General features: G+C 29.1%; 2 protein-coding genes across 2 annotated transcripts; one reads left to right on the top strand and one right to left on the bottom strand.

Moving 5' to 3' along the window:
• Nucleotides 1–463: 463 nt before the first annotated feature.
• Nucleotides 464–10,655, top strand: LOC129989271 (zinc finger protein 710-like). Its single transcript, XM_056097682.1, has 3 exons — nucleotides 464–538; nucleotides 5,081–5,557; nucleotides 9,172–10,655. Exons 1-3 carry the CDS (start codon nucleotides 508–510, stop codon nucleotides 10,584–10,586), a joined length of 1,923 nt encoding a protein of 640 aa, XP_055953657.1. The 5' UTR covers nucleotides 464–507; the 3' UTR covers nucleotides 10,587–10,655.
• A 6,019-nt stretch (nucleotides 10,656–16,674) lies between these two features.
• Nucleotides 16,675–21,134, bottom strand: LOC129987549 (cilia- and flagella-associated protein 58-like). The gene is made up of 4 exons (XM_056095516.1): nucleotides 20,480–21,134; nucleotides 20,219–20,407; nucleotides 19,312–20,026; nucleotides 16,675–16,765 (listed from the first exon to the last, which is right to left on the bottom strand). Exons 1-4 carry the CDS (start codon nucleotides 21,132–21,134, stop codon nucleotides 16,675–16,677), a joined length of 1,650 nt encoding a protein of 549 aa, XP_055951491.1.
• Nucleotides 21,135–21,685: the final 551 nt, after the last annotated feature.

Here is a 21,685-nt window from a genome sequence, read left to right as displayed (position 1 = left end):
TAAATCTATGTCCAAACGTTTAAAAGCTGTTATAAAGAATAAAGGATATCGTACTAAATACTAAACATTTAAAAAAATTTAGAAAATGTCATATTTAGTGATGTTTTTTTTAAGTGTATGATCACTTTTGTGTTCTATTTTTGTGCAATTTTATTTATTGTCATTTTTAAAAAAATAATTTGCATCGTAACTAAAATTTATTCTTCACTGCTTTATTAAGAACTGTAGAAATATGCTATGAAAAAATTTTCATGTAAAAATAAGAACATATAATGGTAAATAATTAGGTTTTTAATTGATTCTTGTTGGTGTACGAACACTTTTGGGAGCCACTGTATTTATTTTAAGTTAGAAAATGAATTGCGGATTCAATATTGAATTTGAAACATCTTATCGAGTCTCTCAAATCAGGGTGTGTGCAACGGATCTTTTTTCACACTAATTAAAGCAGGAAGTAGGGTTATAAACATTCCACCATCCCCTTCTTCCACTGAAAGAGAGAGTTTGATGTCTTTCCTTCCCGATGGATACCCCAACGGTATAATCAATCAATGCCATTCGTTATTTGGCGGGAAAATAGTTGAAAGCCAGCTTCTAGTGACCAAATCAGCAAGAAACCACCACGTTGGTGGTTGTGTCTTTACGCCTACATTAGATTTGGAAAAAATTGGAATTAAATGCCTTTTTTTTATTTAAAAGTTAAAGTTTACGGAGAAAATATTTATTAGATTTTGTTTATTAGAAGAATCTTCTGAAAATTCTACGTCTCGATCTTTCCCCCTAAGTCGACTATAATCTTCGATTTGGTCAGGCAAAAAAAAGAGAATTCTTTCATTTGATCAATTCATTATTATTTTCTGAATTGGAAGAAAGTATTTTAAGTTTCTTTCATGATATTTTTACTGCCACCTAGTTCTGCCGATAGTTTTAGAATCAGAAGCGAAAAATTGTGTGCTTGTCCGTACTGCGTCGCGATACATCCCATAACAAATGCATGTATCAGTACGCCATAAAAAATACATTACTGCTTACCGCTTCACGCAGGGTTTACCAGAGAGAACCTTGCGGAGATTAGTAGTTAGATTTGGCGATACGAAAGGTAAACAAATTGGCGAAACCCTGACCATTCAGAGTAAGGCAAGAACCCCCTTTGTTTCGGTATGATGTTTTGAATCTTATATTATCTCAAAGTGCTGTTTTAAAAGGGCTTAATTAATAATCAGTTTCAGGTTTGGATGATTGCATTTCTTTGAAATTATTTAAGATTGTACCAAATTTATATTAATTGCATTAGAATTGTTGTAATATAAAAATCTGTTTTCGTTTCAACAATTATAAATTCTATAAATATGATATTAAGGATAATTTGAATATTTTCATGCCATTTGTGTTGCTGAATCAATTCATTTTCATATCCCATATTATTAAAATAAAGTCTAGAATTCTAAATTGAAACAAAAAAAAGTGCTTCTGTTTCTAAATTGTATTTGCTAAATACATTTGTATTCTTAGTGGTTATTAGTGAATTTTTGAGATCCTAAATTTACTCTAGAGCTTCATTACTATACAATATATTTAACTTAAAAAAATCTTCTTAATCTTAAAAACTTTTAAACTTATTAAATATGAATTGTTTTATTTTTAAAAGTATTAGTATAAAAATTATTATATTCAAAACAGTATTTTTATATAAAAATGTATATTTGAAACATTTTATATTATATTTCATATAAATTTATTAAAATATATTGAAAATTTGATTTTTTTATTCAGCTATTACTTTATTATGTCAAATATTGAAATTACATTTTCCCTGCCATTTCCTCTTTAAAAATAGTTTTTTTCTTTCTTTTAAACTCAATTTTAGAACCTGTTTTTTGTTTAAAGTTTTTTGATCAATTTAATTTTTATTATGGGCTTGGCAGCTTCAAATTAACCAAATTTTCTTACCTTAAAAATAGTGAATAAACTATGAAATAGTGAATGACTATGAAAATCGAAAGAAATTTGACTTCGAATGCTCGCATAATTGAATAAAATATTTACAATAGAAGTATTTAATTATTTATTGCAAACCAAAATATCAATATATATATATATTATATAATTCTATACATGCTTTGTGAAAAAATTATGGATACTTTTAATTAACTGTATGTGAATGAATAATCATAAAAAAAAAAAAAAAATAGCAATATATTTCATATTTGTTAAAACTTGCATTGAATCACCAAAAATCTTGTCTTTGTCTGTTGACTGTTTTTTCCAGTGAATTGCAATTAAACCTAAGTTTGCTGCTGACATGTAATTGATGCACAGGTAATAAATTATAAAGTATTAAAATTTGTATTAACATTCAAAGGGGCACAAGCAGCATTATGATAAATTGCAATGGAGTTTCTGATTATTAAGTAAATAAAATTCAGTATACAAAAATATTTCCAATAGGCTTCATTATACACATGCTTCTTGAATCTATCTGATAATTATCAGATAGAGTCCTTATAGAAAGGCTACCTTATTTCAGTGGATCTCGTAATGCTAATTTGGGAAAATTTCTACAGATTTTCACTGATCATAGTCCATAAACTCAAAACCATCCTCCATTTTGAAACTAATGTATATGTATTACTGTAGTTATAATAGTCTAGTTCCTTAATATATATTTACACATATAATGCTTTGCCTATGTTTACTTGTTAAAATGATAGCTAGAATAATTTTATTTGAACTTAAACTGGTTTGGAATAGATTGTAAGAAATAAACAGATGAGTTCGTAAATAGACCATCTGACTCAAAGGGTATGGGAGATTGAAATTTTCATTTACATATTACTACCTTAATGTTGAAGATGGAAAAATAAATGGAATTAATGTCTTATTAAGATGAACAAACTTCGTATTTATGGATTTAATGTTTGTATTTATTTCTACTTTTCTTTCTTTCCATAATTTGAAATTGTTTCAATGTCCATGGAGTAAAAATCAAAAGCTTGAATGAAACTAATTAAAGAAAGAAGAAGGTTTAATAGAGATATTATATAAAATTAATAAGTTTTCTTTTGAATATATTTATAGTTTTAAAAAAATTGCAACTTCGTGCCATATGCCACCATGTACACGATTCTCTTCTACAGCCATTTTTTTCTATTTAATAAACTAAATTATTTTCTAAAATTGTATTTTCTTCATGACAATAGATAAAAAAAGGATTATGGGACCTGATTAACAATGAGGGATTTATATGAAATTTGTCAAATGTTTATTTCAAGTGTTGTAGATTTATTCTTTAATTGCGACTAAATGCTGTCAGAAAGATTTAATTTATACCATGCTATCCAAAGAAAATACTTATAATGAAACTGATTATACTGATAAAAAAATTGAACTGAAAATAGTTTGCTACTCAAATTTTTTATTGCATTTTGCAGTATTCATTGTATGAAGAATAATTTTTTTAATAAAATTCTACACATTTTGTGCTGTAAGAATAAGTTTTATTATTTAAATGCTTTTATTATTCTATAGTTTTTGTTAATTTAGCAGTCCTTTGATTTGATGGTTGCCGCATTATTGAGAGTATATTGTATTAAAAAAAAAAAAAACCATTATAAGAGGAAGTTTGGGCATTTATATGTTAGTTTATTGATTATGTTCACCAACTTCATGAAATTCAACTTAAAGTTTGCTAATGGCATACAGCTAATATACAGATACTGAAATAAATTTTTTTTTAAAAAACTTCCTCTTACTCCAATTAATAGTTATAATTGAAATTTTCAAAACTGTAACAGATAAGATCTTAGTTCCAACATTAATTAAGAAGAGCAGACAATTTTTCCCTACAATATAATTAAAAAATCAAATGATAAATTCTTACTTTCTCTGATAAAACAGTATTCTCTGCATTAATTGAAAGAAATAATTTGCAAATGATAATTAATTTCTTCAGATATTTTTAAAGTACAAAGATAAGTATTTAGTATCTGCCAACAACACAAACCTTTGAATTTGTATAAAAACTTCCAAGCTTTTCAATAATATAGGCATTGTAACAAACCTATTTATGTACGTTCTTTTATAATATTTGTAAACTTAAAATTATTTATTTTGCAATAAATACTGAATTGTGTGATAAATTCATCTTTTATGGTTGCTTCAAAATTTGATATTTCGTTATATTTGTCTAAGAACTGAAAACAATAACTTAGATAAAGGGAATCCATTATTGCATTAAAGCTTGACAAAAGGAGTTTTTATATCATAGTCCGATGTTAAAACTTCTTTTTTTGATTGTTTATCACTATAGAGTTAATCTATCCATATGGAAGATAAGTTTTTCTTAGTACTTAGTCTATTCTGACAAGTTATAACTTTTATTTTAAATAACTACTGTTCGTTTCAGGATCCCAAGAATTAACACTTCACGAAATTTGCACTTTGCTACATGATGATACACAGAAAGATGAGTGGTTGTTATATCTCCTGATTCCATGAATAATACGAGCTCACTTTATGGCTAAATGTAAACATCTCATCTTCTCACCCTTTCTTTTTATGAAAAAATGCCTCCTGAAGCATCCACAAAAGCGCGAATGATTTCAGAATTTGAGAATGAATAGTAGCATAATGTATAAATTAATTAGAAAGCTAATGCATACATAATGTTTCATATAATTATTCAATTGATTTTAATTTTTCTTTATGACTACTATTTGGATGTCATTTTTACAGATACAAAGTTTTTTTAAGTGTTAATTTATCTGTCTAAGTTAGTATTTTTTCTGAACATTGCTTTTTCATTAAAAAAATTATTATTATCAAACATTTACAAAATTCATGGTTTAGGTAAAATTGGACTTTTGAAGTATTAAAATTGTTAATGAGTAGAATGTCATAATTTAATATGACTTTTTTTTGTAAGGTTATTTTATGAAATTTTGAAGCATCTATTTAAGCCTTATTTATGTGTCTGAATTTTTAAGGGCTTTGTTTTTTTATTGTAATGTTGTATTTTAAACTACTGCATTGAAGTATGATAATAATAGCTTAAAACTTTTTTTTCCCTCATTCTGTGCAGAACTTACTGTAATCGTGCCTTTGACAAAAGAAACTCCAGAAAGTTTAGAGAAGCCTTCAAGAAACCCATCTCAGAGAAGTGCAGAAATGCCATCAAATAAAGTTTCTCAAAAATGTTTAGAGAAGAACGAAAAACTTGAAAGCATCCCGAGAAAAGTGTCTCAGAGACTTTTAGAAAGAAAAATTGCTAAGGAAAATTCGGAGAAGCTTTTGAAGGAAGCATCTCAGAAAAACTCAATAAAAACATCTGAAAAACATTTAGGGGTATCATCTACTACAATTCCCCCAAAAACTTCAAAGAAAACTGGAAAGAAAAAAGCATCTATAAGTTTGAAAATGCCACCCCAGAAATGCTCAACAAAGCGATCAAAGAAAGCACCTTGGAAAAGTTTGGATACCAATGCAAAAATTGTTACTTCAATATCACAGGAAAATTCAGAAACTCATACAAAAGCTGTTGTTAAGAGACAATCAAATGGTATAATTTACTTTTAATTTTCTTTTCACATTTTCATTTTTCTTTCATTTTTTCCCCCTAGATATTCTTATTAAGAATATTTTTTCAAGGAACTTTTATTATTTACAATAATTGTGTTTTGCAGATTCAATATATTTGTTGTAAAAAATGTATTTATATGATCAGCATTATTATTTTTTTTTTCAATTGAAAAAAAAGATTAACAAGCTTTTACATCAATAGATATTGCTGACTCCATAATAAATATCCCCTTTCCCATCTGCTTATATTATTTGAAACTAAATCAATCAATTATTAATAAGCAGCTTCAAAGCTAGCTAGTTGTCAAATGTTTTAAAGTATTTTTTTTTTTTAATTCTTAATCCAGTAAGAAATAGATTATGTATTTAAAAAAAATATTTTTACTGAATATGTACTCTAAGCTGATGCTTATTTCAATGCCTTAACATAGTTCCTCTTATTCTGTATTTTGTGGCATATAAATATCCCCTACTTTCTTTTATATTAGAATAAGAAAATCAGATTTCATTGTTAAATAACATCTGAAAAGAACAGAAATTTGTATTTAAAAATATAGAGCGATGGAAACAAAATGCACCTAATCATAATACAAGTTAAAAATATCCATATTCAAATAAACAAATCATAGTATTAAAATTTTTTTATCTTTTTTCGTAAAATTCGTTCTAAAAGTACTGCTTAAATAAAATGAAAAAAAAATTCTATTTTGTCACTATGAATATTGTATTAGTAATTAAAATGTGTGTGTGCGGGCGTGCTTAGTATTAATAAATATATTTAATTCTGTATCTGTGACAGGATATCCTGCTTCAAAAGAATGTCATATTTTTATTTTGCTTCAATTTTTCATTATTTTTCAAACCAATAATATTGTTGCTGCCTTTCTACAAAAACTGTTGCTACTTTATTATTTGAAGTATCTATATTTAAAATTGTAAAATAACCACATCTTATTTTTGAAAGCTTTTATTTCTTTTCCACTTCAAAGAAGTCTTTTATTTGGAAAAATAAAATCCTGAATAAATAATTTGGATTTGCTTGGCTAATTTTTTTAACATTATTTTACTAATTTTGTGAACTTTGGAAATATAGGTTAGCTAGCTTTATTTTCTTTTAATTGATAAGGAGAAAAAATTGCTATAAATAAAGAGAATGTGCATGGAAAAAGTGCAACCACAGCGATTTTAGACCACTTCATTGACTGTCTCAAAGATTATACCCCAATCAGCAACCAAAGTTTCTCGAGACTGACTGGCCTAAGATTATGAAAATGTTGATTGTTCTAAACTATTCTATTCAAAACTTCATAAATCAATCAGATTTGGTAGCACAAGATAGAAATGTTTATTTATTTATTTAAAAGGTGGAGTGCCTAGAATATTTTGCAGAATATGATACCTTAGGATCAAAGAACTGTATAAAATTTAGACTTCATAATTTTTTAAGTAGATTTAAAGAGCAAAACAAAATAAAATAGAATTATTGATGTCATTTAAATCCTTTTGATTGTAAAACTAAACATTCAGTTTTTTTTTTTTGAGAAATCTGAGAAATTTTTGTTGAATAATTCATTGAGATATTACATAAATTATGAAAGTTATTCTCTAGTGCATATCACTGTTTCCAGTACTCATATTTAAAAAGAAATGCTTAGTTTCAGAATTTTTTTTTTTGAATATTAATTGCAGTTTAATCATTTATACTATAAAATTGAAATTTAACGGGAGCTCACGGAAAATAAAAGAGATACATAGTACAATGAACAGAACAGCTTAGGTCTCCATGATAGTATGAGTGAATTATAGGAGTATCAAAATTATTTAGTTGCAAAAGCTATTGAGAGACAAATTACATAAAATATTTAATTTAATAGAATATTTGTGTGAAAACTGAGACAAAGATGGAAATCCCCTCCCCCTCCATTACCTAAAAAATGTAGTAGTAAGCTATAAAACAAATTTTATAGCTGTCAAAATTTGGTCAACCTAATGATGTTTGTACATCCATTTTAGTGAATGCTAACAATAGTCCAAATTTCTGTGTGTGTGCGAGAGAGAGAGAGAGTGAGTGAAATAATTAAGTGATGAATTGATTCATCTTCTTTCAATATGTCAAATAAGTTTGGTTTCTAAAAAAAATGATTTAATATTCTAATTGCAGAATGAGTTTTTGGATTCCTAGAGGTGCAGACATCCTAGAATTAATGTTTCAATATTTTGCAAACTTTTTTTAGTGCTCTTGCGGAGTGCGCATTTTGGAAAAGTTCTTTTGTATTCTTATTCATATTGCTTTTAATTGTTATTAAAATTTTGGGCCATCTGCTTATGTATTTGATAACTGAACACATGCTTCTTCCATTTGCATATGTATTTAATAAATTATCTCTTAGTTTAATTTTTGAGATAAATGCAATTTCATAAAGCTTGAACGAACTAAAACCCATTTAACCCACTATTAAAACCCAATCTTTTTGGTGATTTTAAGATTATGATAATTTTTTAAATTTATCATCGTTTAAAGTTATAATTATTTTAATACTTCCAATTTCTAATAATTTAAGTATCATGTGCATGAATATTGAATTTTACATAAAAAAATTGTATCATATTAATTTTAACTATTTATAAATTGTTAATTTAATTTGGAATAATTTTGAAAGAAAATTAAAATGATAAGGACTGTCCCAGGATCAAATTCTGGTCTTATGGGTGCTAAGCCAGTGCCTTACTGAATGTGCTGCCCAGACCTTCAATGACAGATTACTTGTATATTAGCTGGGCTTAAATTTTGAAAACCATTTGTGTGTGTGTGTCTGAAGTTACTGGTTTTTGGGCTTTAATATTTGATGGAATGAACTCCTGGAGAGTACAGTACTATCACTATTATACTAAATCTCATCTCGGAACTCAATTTTTCCAACCTATGCACTCCCCATGTTAGTTATTTTTCTAATGATGCTTTAATATTATCTTTGGTAATATATTTAAAACAAAGAACATACAAAGAAATTAGAGTTATCATCAATAATTAACATAAAACATTGCTTTGCTAAAAAATAAAGAAAGAAAAGAAAAATAAAGAAAATTTCGTAATATGTAAGAAATAATAATTAATCCAACTGCAGAATAAGTTTGAGCTAAACAATATAAAAGCATACACAATCTTATTTATTTGTGACAAAAAAAAAAAATCAATGTATTTCCATACTGTATTTTCCCTCTTGTATTAAAAAAAATATATATTAAGGAAATATTTTATGCATTTTTAAAAATGTAGCTACAAACTTCTATCTTGATATGTTTTTTTTTTTCTTCTTCATATTATTTTAAATAATATTTGCAGCTATTTTTAAAGTGGCATATAAGTGAGTTTTGGTTTTTCATGAATAATTTTTCCTTTTTTTATTTTATTATCTCTCTTTTATTTTCTAAAGTAGATTAAACTTCTGCTTTTCTAATTTAAAGTAGCTATCTATTAAAAGAAAAATTGTTTATTCTACAAAGAAAAATATTTCTGAAATGAATGTATTTATTTACTATTTTACTTAACATGAGAGATTTGTCTTATTAAAATTCTGGTAATTTTTTTCCCAGCTACCTGTGTGATCTGCAAAAGGAGTTTTACCAGTAAGAAGATGCTAAAGGATCATAATATCAAGCATCATTACATCCGTCACTGCCCCAATTGCCCGAAGACTTTTCGTCAAACTAGAAAATTTATATTGCATTTACGAAGCCATCTAAATGATTATCCTTACCAGTGTAAAATTTGCTTGGAAGAATTTAATCAAAAGAAATATTTGTTGGAACACAAGCAAAGGCATATAAGCTCTGAAAACTTAAAGTGTCGCACTTGTTCCAAAGTATTTCACCACATTAATTCTTTTAGTGCACATCGACAGACTCACCGTGGACCTCCATATCCTTGCACCTATTGTAATGCAATCTTTTCAAACTTTTATGATAGAAATGTACATTGTAAAAATCACGTGAATCGTTGTATTTTGTGCCGCCATAAAGTTGCTGCTTTTCCAACAAATTTAGATCTTTCATTTCATATGCGCTTAGTTCATCGAGATGATGTAGCTAATGATGATACAGCACATACTTTTGAAGCTTGTGTAAGCACTGGTGCTGTGAACTTGGAACAAGACAGTGATAGTGATAGCATGGATGACATGGACTCTGATGATGAATCTCTTGCAGATATGGATTACAATTATCAAAAAGATGCTGTTGAGCCAGTGTATACTTTAAAACGTAAAGATAAATTCATTTGTTTTATATGCTACGATTTATATCCATCTCCTGAACTGTTGAAGTCTCACATGAAAGCTCATTATTGGTTTCCATGTAACTTATGCCCCCAATTTTTTCCTAATCCTGAAACTTTTCATAGTCACAAGTGTGATTTTGCTGATGTTAATTGCAGTACTGAAATCGAATGTAAAAATTGTGAGAAAACTGTAGCTAATGAGGCTACATCACATACTCTTGCGAACACTGGTTCTGTAGACTTGGAAGAAGGCAGTGATAGAGAGAGTATGAATGACTTACTTTCATCTGATAGTGAATCTCTTGCAGATATATATCTCAATTATCAAAAGATGCTGTTTCAAAATCATAAGTGTGATTTTGCAGATGTTAATTGCAGTACTGAAATTGAGTGTGAAAATTGTAAGAAAACTCATTGTAAAATGACATATGATACTTCAGGAATCATTATGAATACTCCTCAAAGCATTGTATCAAAGGTTCAAGCTATGAAATATGATATTGTGCAGCTCATTAATTTTATTGAATACGTAAAATGTCAGAAGCTACCATTAGATGTTGCAACTCTCAATCGTGTAGGTTTACATTCTACAAGCCTTCGAATAATTTTAAAAGATAGTCGAATTCGACACTTCTTTTCTTCAGAATGCATCTCAGAGATGGAAGACATGTATTCCAAACTTCAGGATTTTAATCAGAGTCTCTGTGATAGCATAAATAATACATCAGAATAGTAATGAAAGCATATTTGAAAACAGTATAAATTCTTTCATGTTCCTTCAATAAAAAGTGATTGCATCTTGGTTTTTGCTACTTTATTAAACATTTCAGATCATCTGTTACGAATACAAATCCATCTATCATTGCAAACATAAAAACAATGATAATAAAAATATTTAGGACCCAGATAAAAGTTAGAAAAATATAAATTCATTCTAAAAACTATTGATGGTTAAAAATATGTTTGATTTATAAAAAAATAAGATGTTGAATGCAGTAATCAGATTTATTTTGATGAGTTTTTTTAATAAAGTTTTTATAGGATATTTTGAGTAATTTCCTGTTCGTGGAGTTATCTTGTTTCGTCAACAAAATTAATTTTTTAAAAAAGGGGGAGGGGGCACTTTTGTTATTTATTATCGCATCATCGTAAAATTGGTGTCGATGGAAGTGTATGAAAAAGGAGAAATTTGTTGAGATAGACAAACTAAATAACAGTTTATTAAAAGAAAATAGTTTATTATGATAAAAATTACGACATAGTAGTTTATTAACTATTATCTCGAAAATTTTCCATTACAGGAATTGATTTTTTTTTAATAATTCGATTCCGAAGGTCTCTTAAGTAATCAAATTTCGTTCTGCAATTCGTAGTAGTTCTCGAGATACACTTAATTTTATTTGCTGAAAATTCTGCCCCAAAAAAGCCAACCCACTGAGACTTTTATCGTCAACCCAGGCAGTATATCTGGCAGCTAATATACGGTATAAGATAACAACCGCATGCCATTTTTCTGGCTTTTAATAGAAAAGTAAGTCTTTATTTGCTTTTTTTTTATCCCAGGATTTCCGAGGAGCAAACAACATGACTCGAATTTTTTAATAATTCGCAGGTCTCTTATGTAATCAAATTTTGTTCTGATTCGTAGTAGTTCTTGAGATATACTTAATTTTGTTTGCTGAAAATTCTACCCAAAGAAAGCCAACCCGCCGAGGACATATATCAGATAGCTGATATTTGGTATAAGATAACAGCCGTATATCATTTCTCAACTTGTTAATAGAAAAATAAAATTTTATTTGCTTTTTTTTTTTTTTTTTTTTTTTAATTTCAGGAATCTCTGAGGAGCAAACAACGTGACTCGAATTTATTCTTAATATGAGTATTTGTTTTTCAAATATACTATATATTTTTTTTCTTTTTGTTTAAATTCTGAAAAATTTCCTTGATTTTTAAATTAATTCATAATTTAGTCTTTTTTAGTTGATCCTATCCTAAGACATTGACATATATCTTAATTTTTGTGACAAATGAAATACCTTATTTAATCCTTTTTTCTCCTTAAAAATTCACTGATTGGGGAAATGCGAATAACGTAAAGACATTTTAAGTCAATGAAATGACTGGTGTTTATTAAAAAGATGGACTTTTATTTTCAGGCAGAAACAGTTGTTAATCCTATAGAAGATTTGACTGATGGACATTCTGTTATGCAACGGCTGATGTAATCAATATAAATAAATACAAATGAATTGAACCAAGCATGTTATCATGCTACAATATCTCGAACTAGAGGTTCGAAAACAATTTTTTTTTCTCTTCCTTTTTCTTAAATGTAGTTGCAAAGAGATTATTTTATAACTCTGAGGGAATCATTTTAAGGATATTTTCAAAATATCCTACACCTTATTAAAGTAATGTGTGCTCAATATTAAGTCATTAAATATATAAATAGTAGGTGCTAATTAATTCCTTATTTTAACATTGGTTAATTTATTGAATGGTAAAAAATGGTTCAGATTTTCTCGGATCTCTAAATCTAGTTTTATATCGTCTGAGTGGGTGAAAAGTTTTTTTTTTAAAGAATGCAGAATTCATGTTAAATTAAAATCGTCTGATCAGAAAATAAATTTAACTGATTGCGATATTACAAGTCCGTTAAAGCGCATGCTTCCTAAAAATTAAAACTATAAATACAAATCAATTTAATATACAGTCCCTCAAAAAGTTGGTTGCAAATCGTCGGTGAGAATTTTGAATATTAGGAAAACTTTGGAGTAAGAGCACAATTTTTTGTATGTCAGCTTTGCTTAGGTATAAAAATTTTACTACATAATACTATTCACTTTTTTTTTACATTCATCTTTAAAAATCCATTAAAAAATATTTAATTTGTGTTATTTATGTATTTATTTCGTGACTTTATGAAATATGATAGTATATTGTAGGTGAGTGAATTTTTTTAAAAATAAATATATACTAGTAATATCTTCCGAGATACCGCCGAAGGTTCATAAGATTAATTTAACATTGGTAGCGACACTTTTCAAACCCTAAACTTGGAAATTATTATCAGAATTCCATAAGATTTTATTGAGAAGTGAATTTCATTACGACAAACGGATTTAGTGAAAAAAAAATGATAGCCGTAATTTACAAATTTCGAGATAGTTAATTAATTCGGTTAGTCAGTTTGTCTGTGTCAATAAATCTGTCATCTTGAGTCATATCCGTGGATGCCCGATTTGTGTAAACGCGATAATAAGAATTTCTTTGGGGGAGGGGCTATTACAAGTTTTTAACTGAAAAAGTATATTTATGATCTATTAGGAAAGAAAAAAAAAAGTGAAAAACTTAGAATTTCATGAAAATTCCCATTTCGGATTTTTAAAAATAATTTTCTTTTTAAATACAAAAAATTAAAATTAATTAATTAATTTTAAATTAATTTATTTTATTTATATTGATAAATTGACTTATAAGAATTGAATTTTTCAATTGTCAAGATTTCTCTATGATTCAGTAGAATATGAAAAAGAAAATATTTGGCAGAAAAATTGTAAATTTTTGAGAAGTGTAGCAAAGAGAAAAGGTCAATGAAACTCGGATATCTTTCGCTTCTTCATGGACCTTAAAGGTCATAAAAGGTGACGAAAGTTATCGGCTTTTCAATATATATTTCTAATTTTACTTGACCTGTTTATTATAATATGAGGAGTGAACTATTCAGGAGATATGAAGATAAGAGAAGATTATATATAATTTCCAAATTCGGTCTATAATCTCTCATTCCGCATTTAATATTTCCCTTCAAATTTGACGAAAGTAAAGCAGCGTTCACACTAGACCAACTATTGTGCGCAATGAAAGGCCACACCCATCCCAGGAAAATCACGTGACCTCCAAATGGACAATGGCATCGTTGATCATCGGAACAACTATTTGACATTGTCCCATCGCGGTCACATGATCTTTCTGAAGCAGGCGTGACCTTCTATTGCGCACAATAGGCCAACTATTATGCGCAATAGACGCTGCTTTATGGTGGTTCTGTGTTTACACTCGGCCAGTAGGCAGCGCATGCGTAGAAAGGCTGAAAAATGATGTTCGATCCATGGCAAGTGCCTGTCCCGAAGGAACAACATGTATTTTTTTTCTTGCTGCGTTTGCGTTTGTAGTATTTGGGATTAAAATATTAATCACTTATCATAGATTAATTCTGACATTTTTTGCTCTTTGTTCTTCCTCATACGAGGTGTTTTTTTATAATTTATTTGCATTTCTTTCTATAGTTTTCCAAATTTAGGTATGTTGACTTTTTATTTTTATTTTACTATGTTTCTTTGTGTAAATATCCATCATTTTAATACGATAAGCAGTGAAAAAGAGAAATTTAGGGACGGCAATTTATAGCCAAGCATGGAATGCCTGAATCTATCTTATGAAATTATGGCAAACATATAGTAGCCCTTTTCTGCATATACGTTGTCTTACTGGCCAGATGTAAATCCACTTTAAATTACTTTCATTACTAGATATTAAGTTCCTAATCATCATTACTCTTCGTTCTTGGGTCGATTAATTCCTAATCATCATAGCTTCATAATGTCAATAAATTCCTGCCGATTTTTCGATATACGTAGAAAAAAAATTATTTAGTTGTAAAAGTATGCGAATTGTATTTATTTATTTTGTTTGTATTAATACACTCCACAATTTCAATATTATTTGTCAAATAAATGTAAATGGCAAAAATACAGAAAGTAGCAAAAATTAATAGACCCTTTAAGGACACATTTTAATTATTAAAACACTTTCATCTCTGTTAAATTTGTTCAATATTTTTTTCTTAACCCTTATGTTCATTTTATATTGTATACCATACATACAACTTTATAAAAATATACTACCACTATAAAATAAAAATATATATAAAATATAAAAAATATATATAAAATATAAAAAATATATATAAAATATAAAAAAATATATATAAAATAAGCTACCTATATACATTTTTTTTTTTTTTTTTTTTTTTGCTTTTCTTCAAAAAAGCAATTTTGCCACGATAAGGGTTAAAATCAAAATGCAGTTTTTCATGTGCGTAATAAAGAAAAAAAAGAAATAATAATCGATACCTTATTTAAAACCCATTGTGCTTGTTTGGAAAATTTTGAAAAAATGGTTTAGAAGGAGTTAATTTTTTATGTTAATAAAAAAATTCCGTGTTTATAAATATATCCATTCATTTAATATACTATTTTTTCAGGTAATGATGAAATGTCGCATTTATTTGCTATGCTTTTTTCCATCGATAAAAACCAGGAAGTATTGTTATCTATATATATATAAAACGCTAACGTACGTGGCACAGAAATCGAGCTTATTACTAATTGGCGATTGGCAACAGCCATATATAAACAAAATATCATAAGAATTTCAGGATGTTTCGTTCATTGGACATTTTTACTTCTGTACTGAATCAAATAATTTAATTATCTAATTAATGGAGCTTCAAAATACTATTAGAAGAGTTCCGGAGATAATTCGTCATGTCACCGAAGAGGACTTTCAGTCAGAGGAAAGAAGATATAAAAGAAATGAAGAAATAGGCTTAAAAATAAAAACTTTAATCAAGCGCAAAAATAGGCTTAACCGTTGCCTGATAAGAAATCGGGGTACGACTTAAGATTAATGTACGATTTCTCGCCAAGCACGTCAAAATCGTGCCAATCGTCCAAAAACTTTCTAAAAATCTGCAAATGTGGGTTTATATCAAAAATATACTACTCACAAACGACTATTATAGTTGCAATAAAAAATTTTCACGATTATATTTGGCCAGAAATCGCTCCAAACATTTCCAATTTTGATGTCTATTTATTAAACTTAAGTCTAGCCGTAATCGTTATGACTTGCCTACGAAAATTTATACCAATATCTTTAAAAATAATTATAGTATAGAAATGCTTTTTGAATTACCTTAACGTTTTAAAAAGTTACTTTTTCCATTATATAAATTTGATTTTCATACAATTTTTTATTTAATTTTAATGATATTTTTTAATTTAGTTTTATACACTGTCCGAAAAAATGTTTTTTAAATGCTATAATGGAATTTAAACTATCCATCAAACATTCAAACATGTGATTTTGCCATTCATTTAATCAGTAGTAGGATTTCTGCTTTCGTAATATACGCACTTGGTAATTTGCAGTAAACTATTTTAATTGAATTCATGTTTCAATTCTTGTTTTAGTCGAATCAAATTACAAGCTAAAATGTTTATTGAAGAAATGCACCCCATATTAACAATTAACAGCCTAAAACCCCAAAAAATCTTGGCGAACAGACTTGTCACCAAAGGCAGCTAGTTTTATTATAACTAACATGTGAGTATTATTATCGCGCTTCCTCTTAAACTACGTATACTAGAGTTTTTGTCCCCCCCCCCGCATATTTAAATGGCAAGAAAATTGGGTGCTTCGTAATATGATAAAGAATTGTATGACATTGTTGAACATTGGTTACGAAATATCGATCTTAGACGTGAATCTAAGGTGCCAACTTCGGAAATTTTCTTTGAGAATTGCTGATTAGCATGCGATTAAAACATAAGTACCAGAAAAATTGAATAGGTATTTTGGACGTCTTTTCCCCTCTCCCTTCTTTTCCGACCCCTAGAAATAAAAATTTGATATAGAGTTACAACTGTCTCAAGGACTTATACCAAATTTCAGATATTTAAATCTTTGTGTTTTTGAGTTACGTTTATATTGTTACAAATCTGTAATATTGCATCCCAGCGCGGTTAGTTAAATCACTGGGAAGACTGTTTTATGATCAATTCTGCTGGATGCTGATCGGATGCCGAATTAGTGACCCCTGGCTTGGCGACAAAATAGATAATGCTGGAAAATTCCAGAATTTTAGCGATTGAGCCAATAGGAACCGATATATACCTGATTGTTCCAGAACCTTCTCTGCCCGACTCCAGGAATTATCAAAGACCGGCAGTCTCAAGCTGCAGTCAATTGTGAATCATGGAAAGAATCAACGGCGAATAGTTGGATCAATCTAATGAAACACGAGCATTGTGTGGAGCTCAAGCGGTTGCTGAATTGAGCTGTGTGCAGAGTCCTGATGTTTATTGTAGAAGCAACGTAGGTTATGTGAGGAGTAGCCAATCGTGTAGTAGAAAGTCGGCAGTTGGATACAAGCTAAAGCGAGGAGACAGTGGAGAATTGCAGGTGTTTGGAGAGACTGTAGAGAATAGCTACGCAGATTCCTTCCTCCTGCTGAATTCTGTCTGGCTCGTTTTGTGTGCTGTGGTTGCTTACTACCGATTACTACTTATGTGCTACTGTTTGTTGTAGTGTGCTGCTGTGTGTTGCCTGTGATCGTCTGTGCTGTATATTTGTTTTTTGTACTATATTCTTGTTATCGGGTTTAATATAAGTCGTATTCGTCATTGTTATTCGGTATTCGTTATTGTTTTCACACTATACATCCACTACAAGCGAACCCGGTGACTTTACAGATTTAGTGGAAGCTCCGTAACAATATGCATGCGAAAGTGCAAGCCAACAGATGGTTAATCCCCTTAACATGTTTGGTTTCAAGTTTGATACGAATTGACATTTTAGATGATCTTGCTTAGAGGAGATTAGAAATCTGCCGTACCAAATTTTATTCATTTAGCTCTTCACATTTTGTGGTTATTGTATTCGCTGATGCTCGGAAAAATAAACTTCATATGGATTTCATTCAAAATTTGTTATAAAATCCGTGAGACAAATTTCCTCCATTCCAATAGACATGATTCAAAAAATGTATTTTCCTGACTCGGGAGAGATCTGAAGGGTAAAAATTTGACAAAATCTCGGGTGGAGATTTTATTATAATTGCAATATTTTTCTTCATATAAGGAGGGGGGCTTCGAGATATTAATTAAATTCCACATTTTACAACTTTTCGAATTCTAAAACTTCATTTTTTGGAACTATGCTCGTCTTTCTGTAAACGCGATAGTTCAAAAATATACTGAACTAGATAGATGAAATTTTTTATTGTCTGCAGAATTCAGATATGTAGATCCAATTTTGGATAAAATCCGTCAAAATGTCAATAGTCTATTGGCCGAAGTCTAATAGTCCTGCATTCATTGGCCCGAGTCTATTTTGAATGCAGCAATGCAGAAAAGGAACAAATAAATGAAACAATATGTTATTTTGACACCAAAATTGTAGATATTATCCAAATTTTGAATCTAATCGACCAATGAATGCAGACCTGAACGGGTATTCGATCCTCTTCACTATACTACGAAGCTCAGCGCGAAATGACCCATATTGTGTACATTTCCCCCCATTCTTAACTAATTAAACGAACTAATTAATGGTATTTAATATCGCATTTTAAATGGCGAATGACAACTAACATTAGAAATTTAACTTGAATTCGTAATGATCTGTCTCTTATTAATTGAAAACTTAAATGAGGGCATGATAATAAAAATTCTGACTTATTTATAATGCAAAAGCTGGATTCTTTGTATCTATTCAGATGCAGTTAGTTGATCAAGATTCTAAATTAATTGGTCTAAAATATGTTTCCAGTAGCACATAATTTTAAAAAGGAATGTCCATCTTTCCTTCCCCCCCCCTCCGAAAAAACAGTTAAAAAAACTAATTTGATGAATTTTCAACCATTGGCAGTTTTGAGATTCACCGTAATTGAAGCTGTTTGAACATCGTAATTTTTAAGATGTAGTGTATTGCCTGCCTTAAGAGCTTAAATTTAGTGTGTTGTGTGTGTTTTCCGTAAAGTGGGAAAAATTAAATGAATAACTGAAAATTAGTCAGACGAAAATGTTTGATAATTCAAGAGATAACACTTTTTTTTTTTAATTTAAGTTTTATTCATAATACCATTTTCTTCTAATGATTTAGTTTATATAATGCAAAACTCTAATTATTTTATTTCTTTCTTTCCAAATTTCAATTTTTTCACTGATACAGCGGTTGTAAATCTTCTACCACTATCCTTTTGATAAATAGCACTATTTGTTCCGAAACTTGAAGTACTGCTTTCCAGTTCCTTTCTCATGATGTCCATTTTCTTTTGTTTCATACGTAACTGGTTTCTGTACTTTACCAAATCATGAGATGTGGCAACATCAGATATTGATGCGCCCCTTTTAATTGCCTTTTGTATAGAATGTACATCTATAGCTTTCCGAGATTTGGAATTTCCATCTGAATTCTCTTCTATTGGCATCTCTAGTGATACTGTCCCAGTTGAAGATTTTCTTTCCTCATGAGGTGGAACGGATAAATTACACAAATTTTCTTTTAAAAACTTATTTTCTGAAGCAGAATGGAAAGAATTTATTTCTAAATCTGAAGAAATTGTTTCTGGTTTTATTAAAGATAAGTAATGTTCATATTCTTGAAACCCTGCTTCTTCATTTGATTTCTCAATTTCTTTATCAATTTCTTTGAATTCCAGATCTGTTTCAAGAACTGTAATGTTCACGTCAGACATCTCATCGTCCGATAAAGTTCCGGCTCTTTCGTTATTGCTTTGTTCTTCGTCAAAATAAATATCCTCAGTTTCAGTCCATTTCGATTCTTTTTCTTTTCTTGGATGCCTCTCACTTTTTAAGGATTCGACTTCATCGGCCAGTTTATATTTTTGCATCGTTATTTCTTTGTAGCTTTCAACAAGGTCTTTTATCTTCTCTTTCAAATCTAAAATAAGCCAATGAATGTTGTTTTTGAGTGAAAATATTTTACCATCGCAGAATTCGAAGTTCGTTTCTCTAAATACGTCACAACTAGTATGAATTGATTTGATGATGTTCAAAGTATCTGTCAGATGTTTTGAAAATTCTTTGGTTTCTGTTCTAATTTTGGAAATTTCTTCATTTGTTTCTTTTAAACGGTTTTCTCTTTCTTCAAGTTCTTTTTTTATGGTCGCAAGATTATTCTCGAGATTCTTTATTTTTTCCGGATATTTGCAATGCTCTACTGTTGCAAGTTCCTTTTCAAGCTTACAATTTTCCTTTTCTAATTTTCCAATGACGGAAACATGTCTATTTCTCACTTTTTCCAATTCTTCCAATGTTTTCATGTTTTTGTTTGCTTCTTCTTTTAATGTTTTGCATTGTTCTGAAAAAGCATTACACAATTCTTTCTCTTTATGAAAGGCTATTTTTAGCATGGAATTGTCGTTTTGTATAGTAGAAAGCAAGCTCGTTTTTTCACATAAGCTAAATTCTAAAAGTTTTAATTTCAATGCCATTTCATTTTCTTTTATGCATAATTCATTTATCTGTTTCTCAAGATTTCTATGGTTTTTGCTTTCGCATCCATTCTTAACTTTCTTTTTCTGTTTAATCTCTGATAGGTTTTTTTCAGTATCGATATTTTCGGCAAGGGAACGATTGTTCCTTGTTTCGAGAATTTCTTTCTCCATCTGTTCAACTTCAGCAGTTTTCAGCTCATTTTCTTTCATCAATTCTTCAATCACCCTCTCTTTTTTGGTGAGTTCTTCTTCAAGTTCAAAAATCTGTAACCGACTTTTTTCTATTTCATTAATAATAGCAGCTTGATCACCTTTACCTAATTCTTTGTCCTCATTCATTTCTTCTATGACCTTGAAATTTGTCTCCAATTGTTTGATCTCCTCATTCTTTTTGCTCAAGATTGAATCCATGTTCTTTATTTGTTGCTGAAGTTGTTTTATTTCAGCTTTGAGGTTTTGTGATGCTTTTCTCTGAATTTCTATTTCGTTCTGCAACGATTTCTTCTCTGATGTCCACTTTTTCTTGGCATCCTCCATATCTTGTCGCGTTTTTTGCAAGCTAAGTGTGCTGCCGTACATAGAATCTCTATGCGAATGCCTATCGCTCTCTGAAAAGCGATCAGAGTCCATATTTTTGCATCGCTCCATTCTCAGTTCATCTGCAATATTCCAAGCCTTTTCCAGTTCTTCTTTCAAAGTATCAATGGTGTTTTTATCTTCTTCTGATAGCTGTATCGCAGCTTTTATTTTAGACGTATTGGCGGCAATCTCTGATTGCAATCTCAGGCATTTTGCGTTTAACCTTCGCTCTTTCTCAATGGCCTTTTCTAATGTTTTTTGTATATCTTCAAAAATTTTCCTTTGCTTTGAAGAAGCAGACTCTTTTATAAGGTCTCTTAATGCATTTATAGCAAATTTCAACTCGTTACTATCCATTTCATCCAATTTAGGAGTTCTCCTTTTCTTATCCATTTCTTCCAATTTTTTCATATATAATATTAGATCATTTATCTGAAACAAAAATGTTGTTTAGTTTTAAATTTCAAAAACGAAACAGCAAAAAAAGCAAATATTTTGATAGTCTTTGACATATTTTGGTGTTAACGTGTCGAATTTAAAGTAGTCTGTAATGGCAGTTTATGTATGTTTATAATCTGCACTGCACGTTTTTGTAATTTTTTAGAGAAAAAGTAAGTGCATTTAAGTTAAGCATTACATTCTGTAATGCTTAACTTAAATGCAGGAAATATAAACAAAAGGTATTAAAGTAAATCGTAGACCTAATTCTTAAGAAAACTGACTCAAACTGATTTGATTTTTCACTGATAAATGATTACACAGATGTGAAAAGTTAACCCTAAGATAAGAGTCAAAACTTATAGTTTTTAATTTTTGAAAAAGTTTTTAATAGATGACTGCCTCTGCAACACCTTGCCTTCCTTATTTAATTGCGATAAAAGAAAACTAGGCAGAATAGTACGGAAGGATACTCTGTTATGTATTGTATATGGTTGATTTTATTC

Source organism: Argiope bruennichi, chromosome 10, assembly GCF_947563725.1.
Source record: "Argiope bruennichi chromosome 10, qqArgBrue1.1, whole genome shotgun sequence".
Classification (NCBI taxonomy): domain Eukaryota; kingdom Metazoa; phylum Arthropoda; class Arachnida; order Araneae; family Araneidae; genus Argiope; species Argiope bruennichi.
Note: the sequence above shows the minus strand (reverse complement) of the source record. Positions and strands in the feature narration are given on the sequence as shown.

Bases quoted from the DNA above. Each gene is read 5' to 3' on its own strand.
- LOC129989271 (XM_056097682.1), top strand. From the start codon at position 508: ATGTCTTTCCTTCCCGATGGATACCCCAACG. The intron at 539-5,080 runs GTATAATCAATC...CATTCTGTGCAG, and splicing joins TCCCGATGGATACCCCAACG to AACTTACTGTAATCGTGCCT. The intron at 5,558-9,171 runs GTATAATTTACT...TTTTTTTCCCAG, and splicing joins TGTTAAGAGACAATCAAATG to CTACCTGTGTGATCTGCAAA.
- LOC129987549 (XM_056095516.1), bottom strand. From the start codon at position 21,134: ATGGATAAGAAAAGGAGAACTCCTAAATTGGATGAAATGGATAGTAAC. The intron at 20,408-20,479 runs GTAAAGGTGATC...AACTTGAAGAAG, and splicing joins GAATGAGGACAAAGAATTAG to AACTCACCAAAAAAGAGAGG. The intron at 20,027-20,218 runs GCAAAAACCATA...ATGCTTTTTCAG, and splicing joins AGTTAAGAATGGATGCGAAA to AACAATGCAAAACATTAAAA.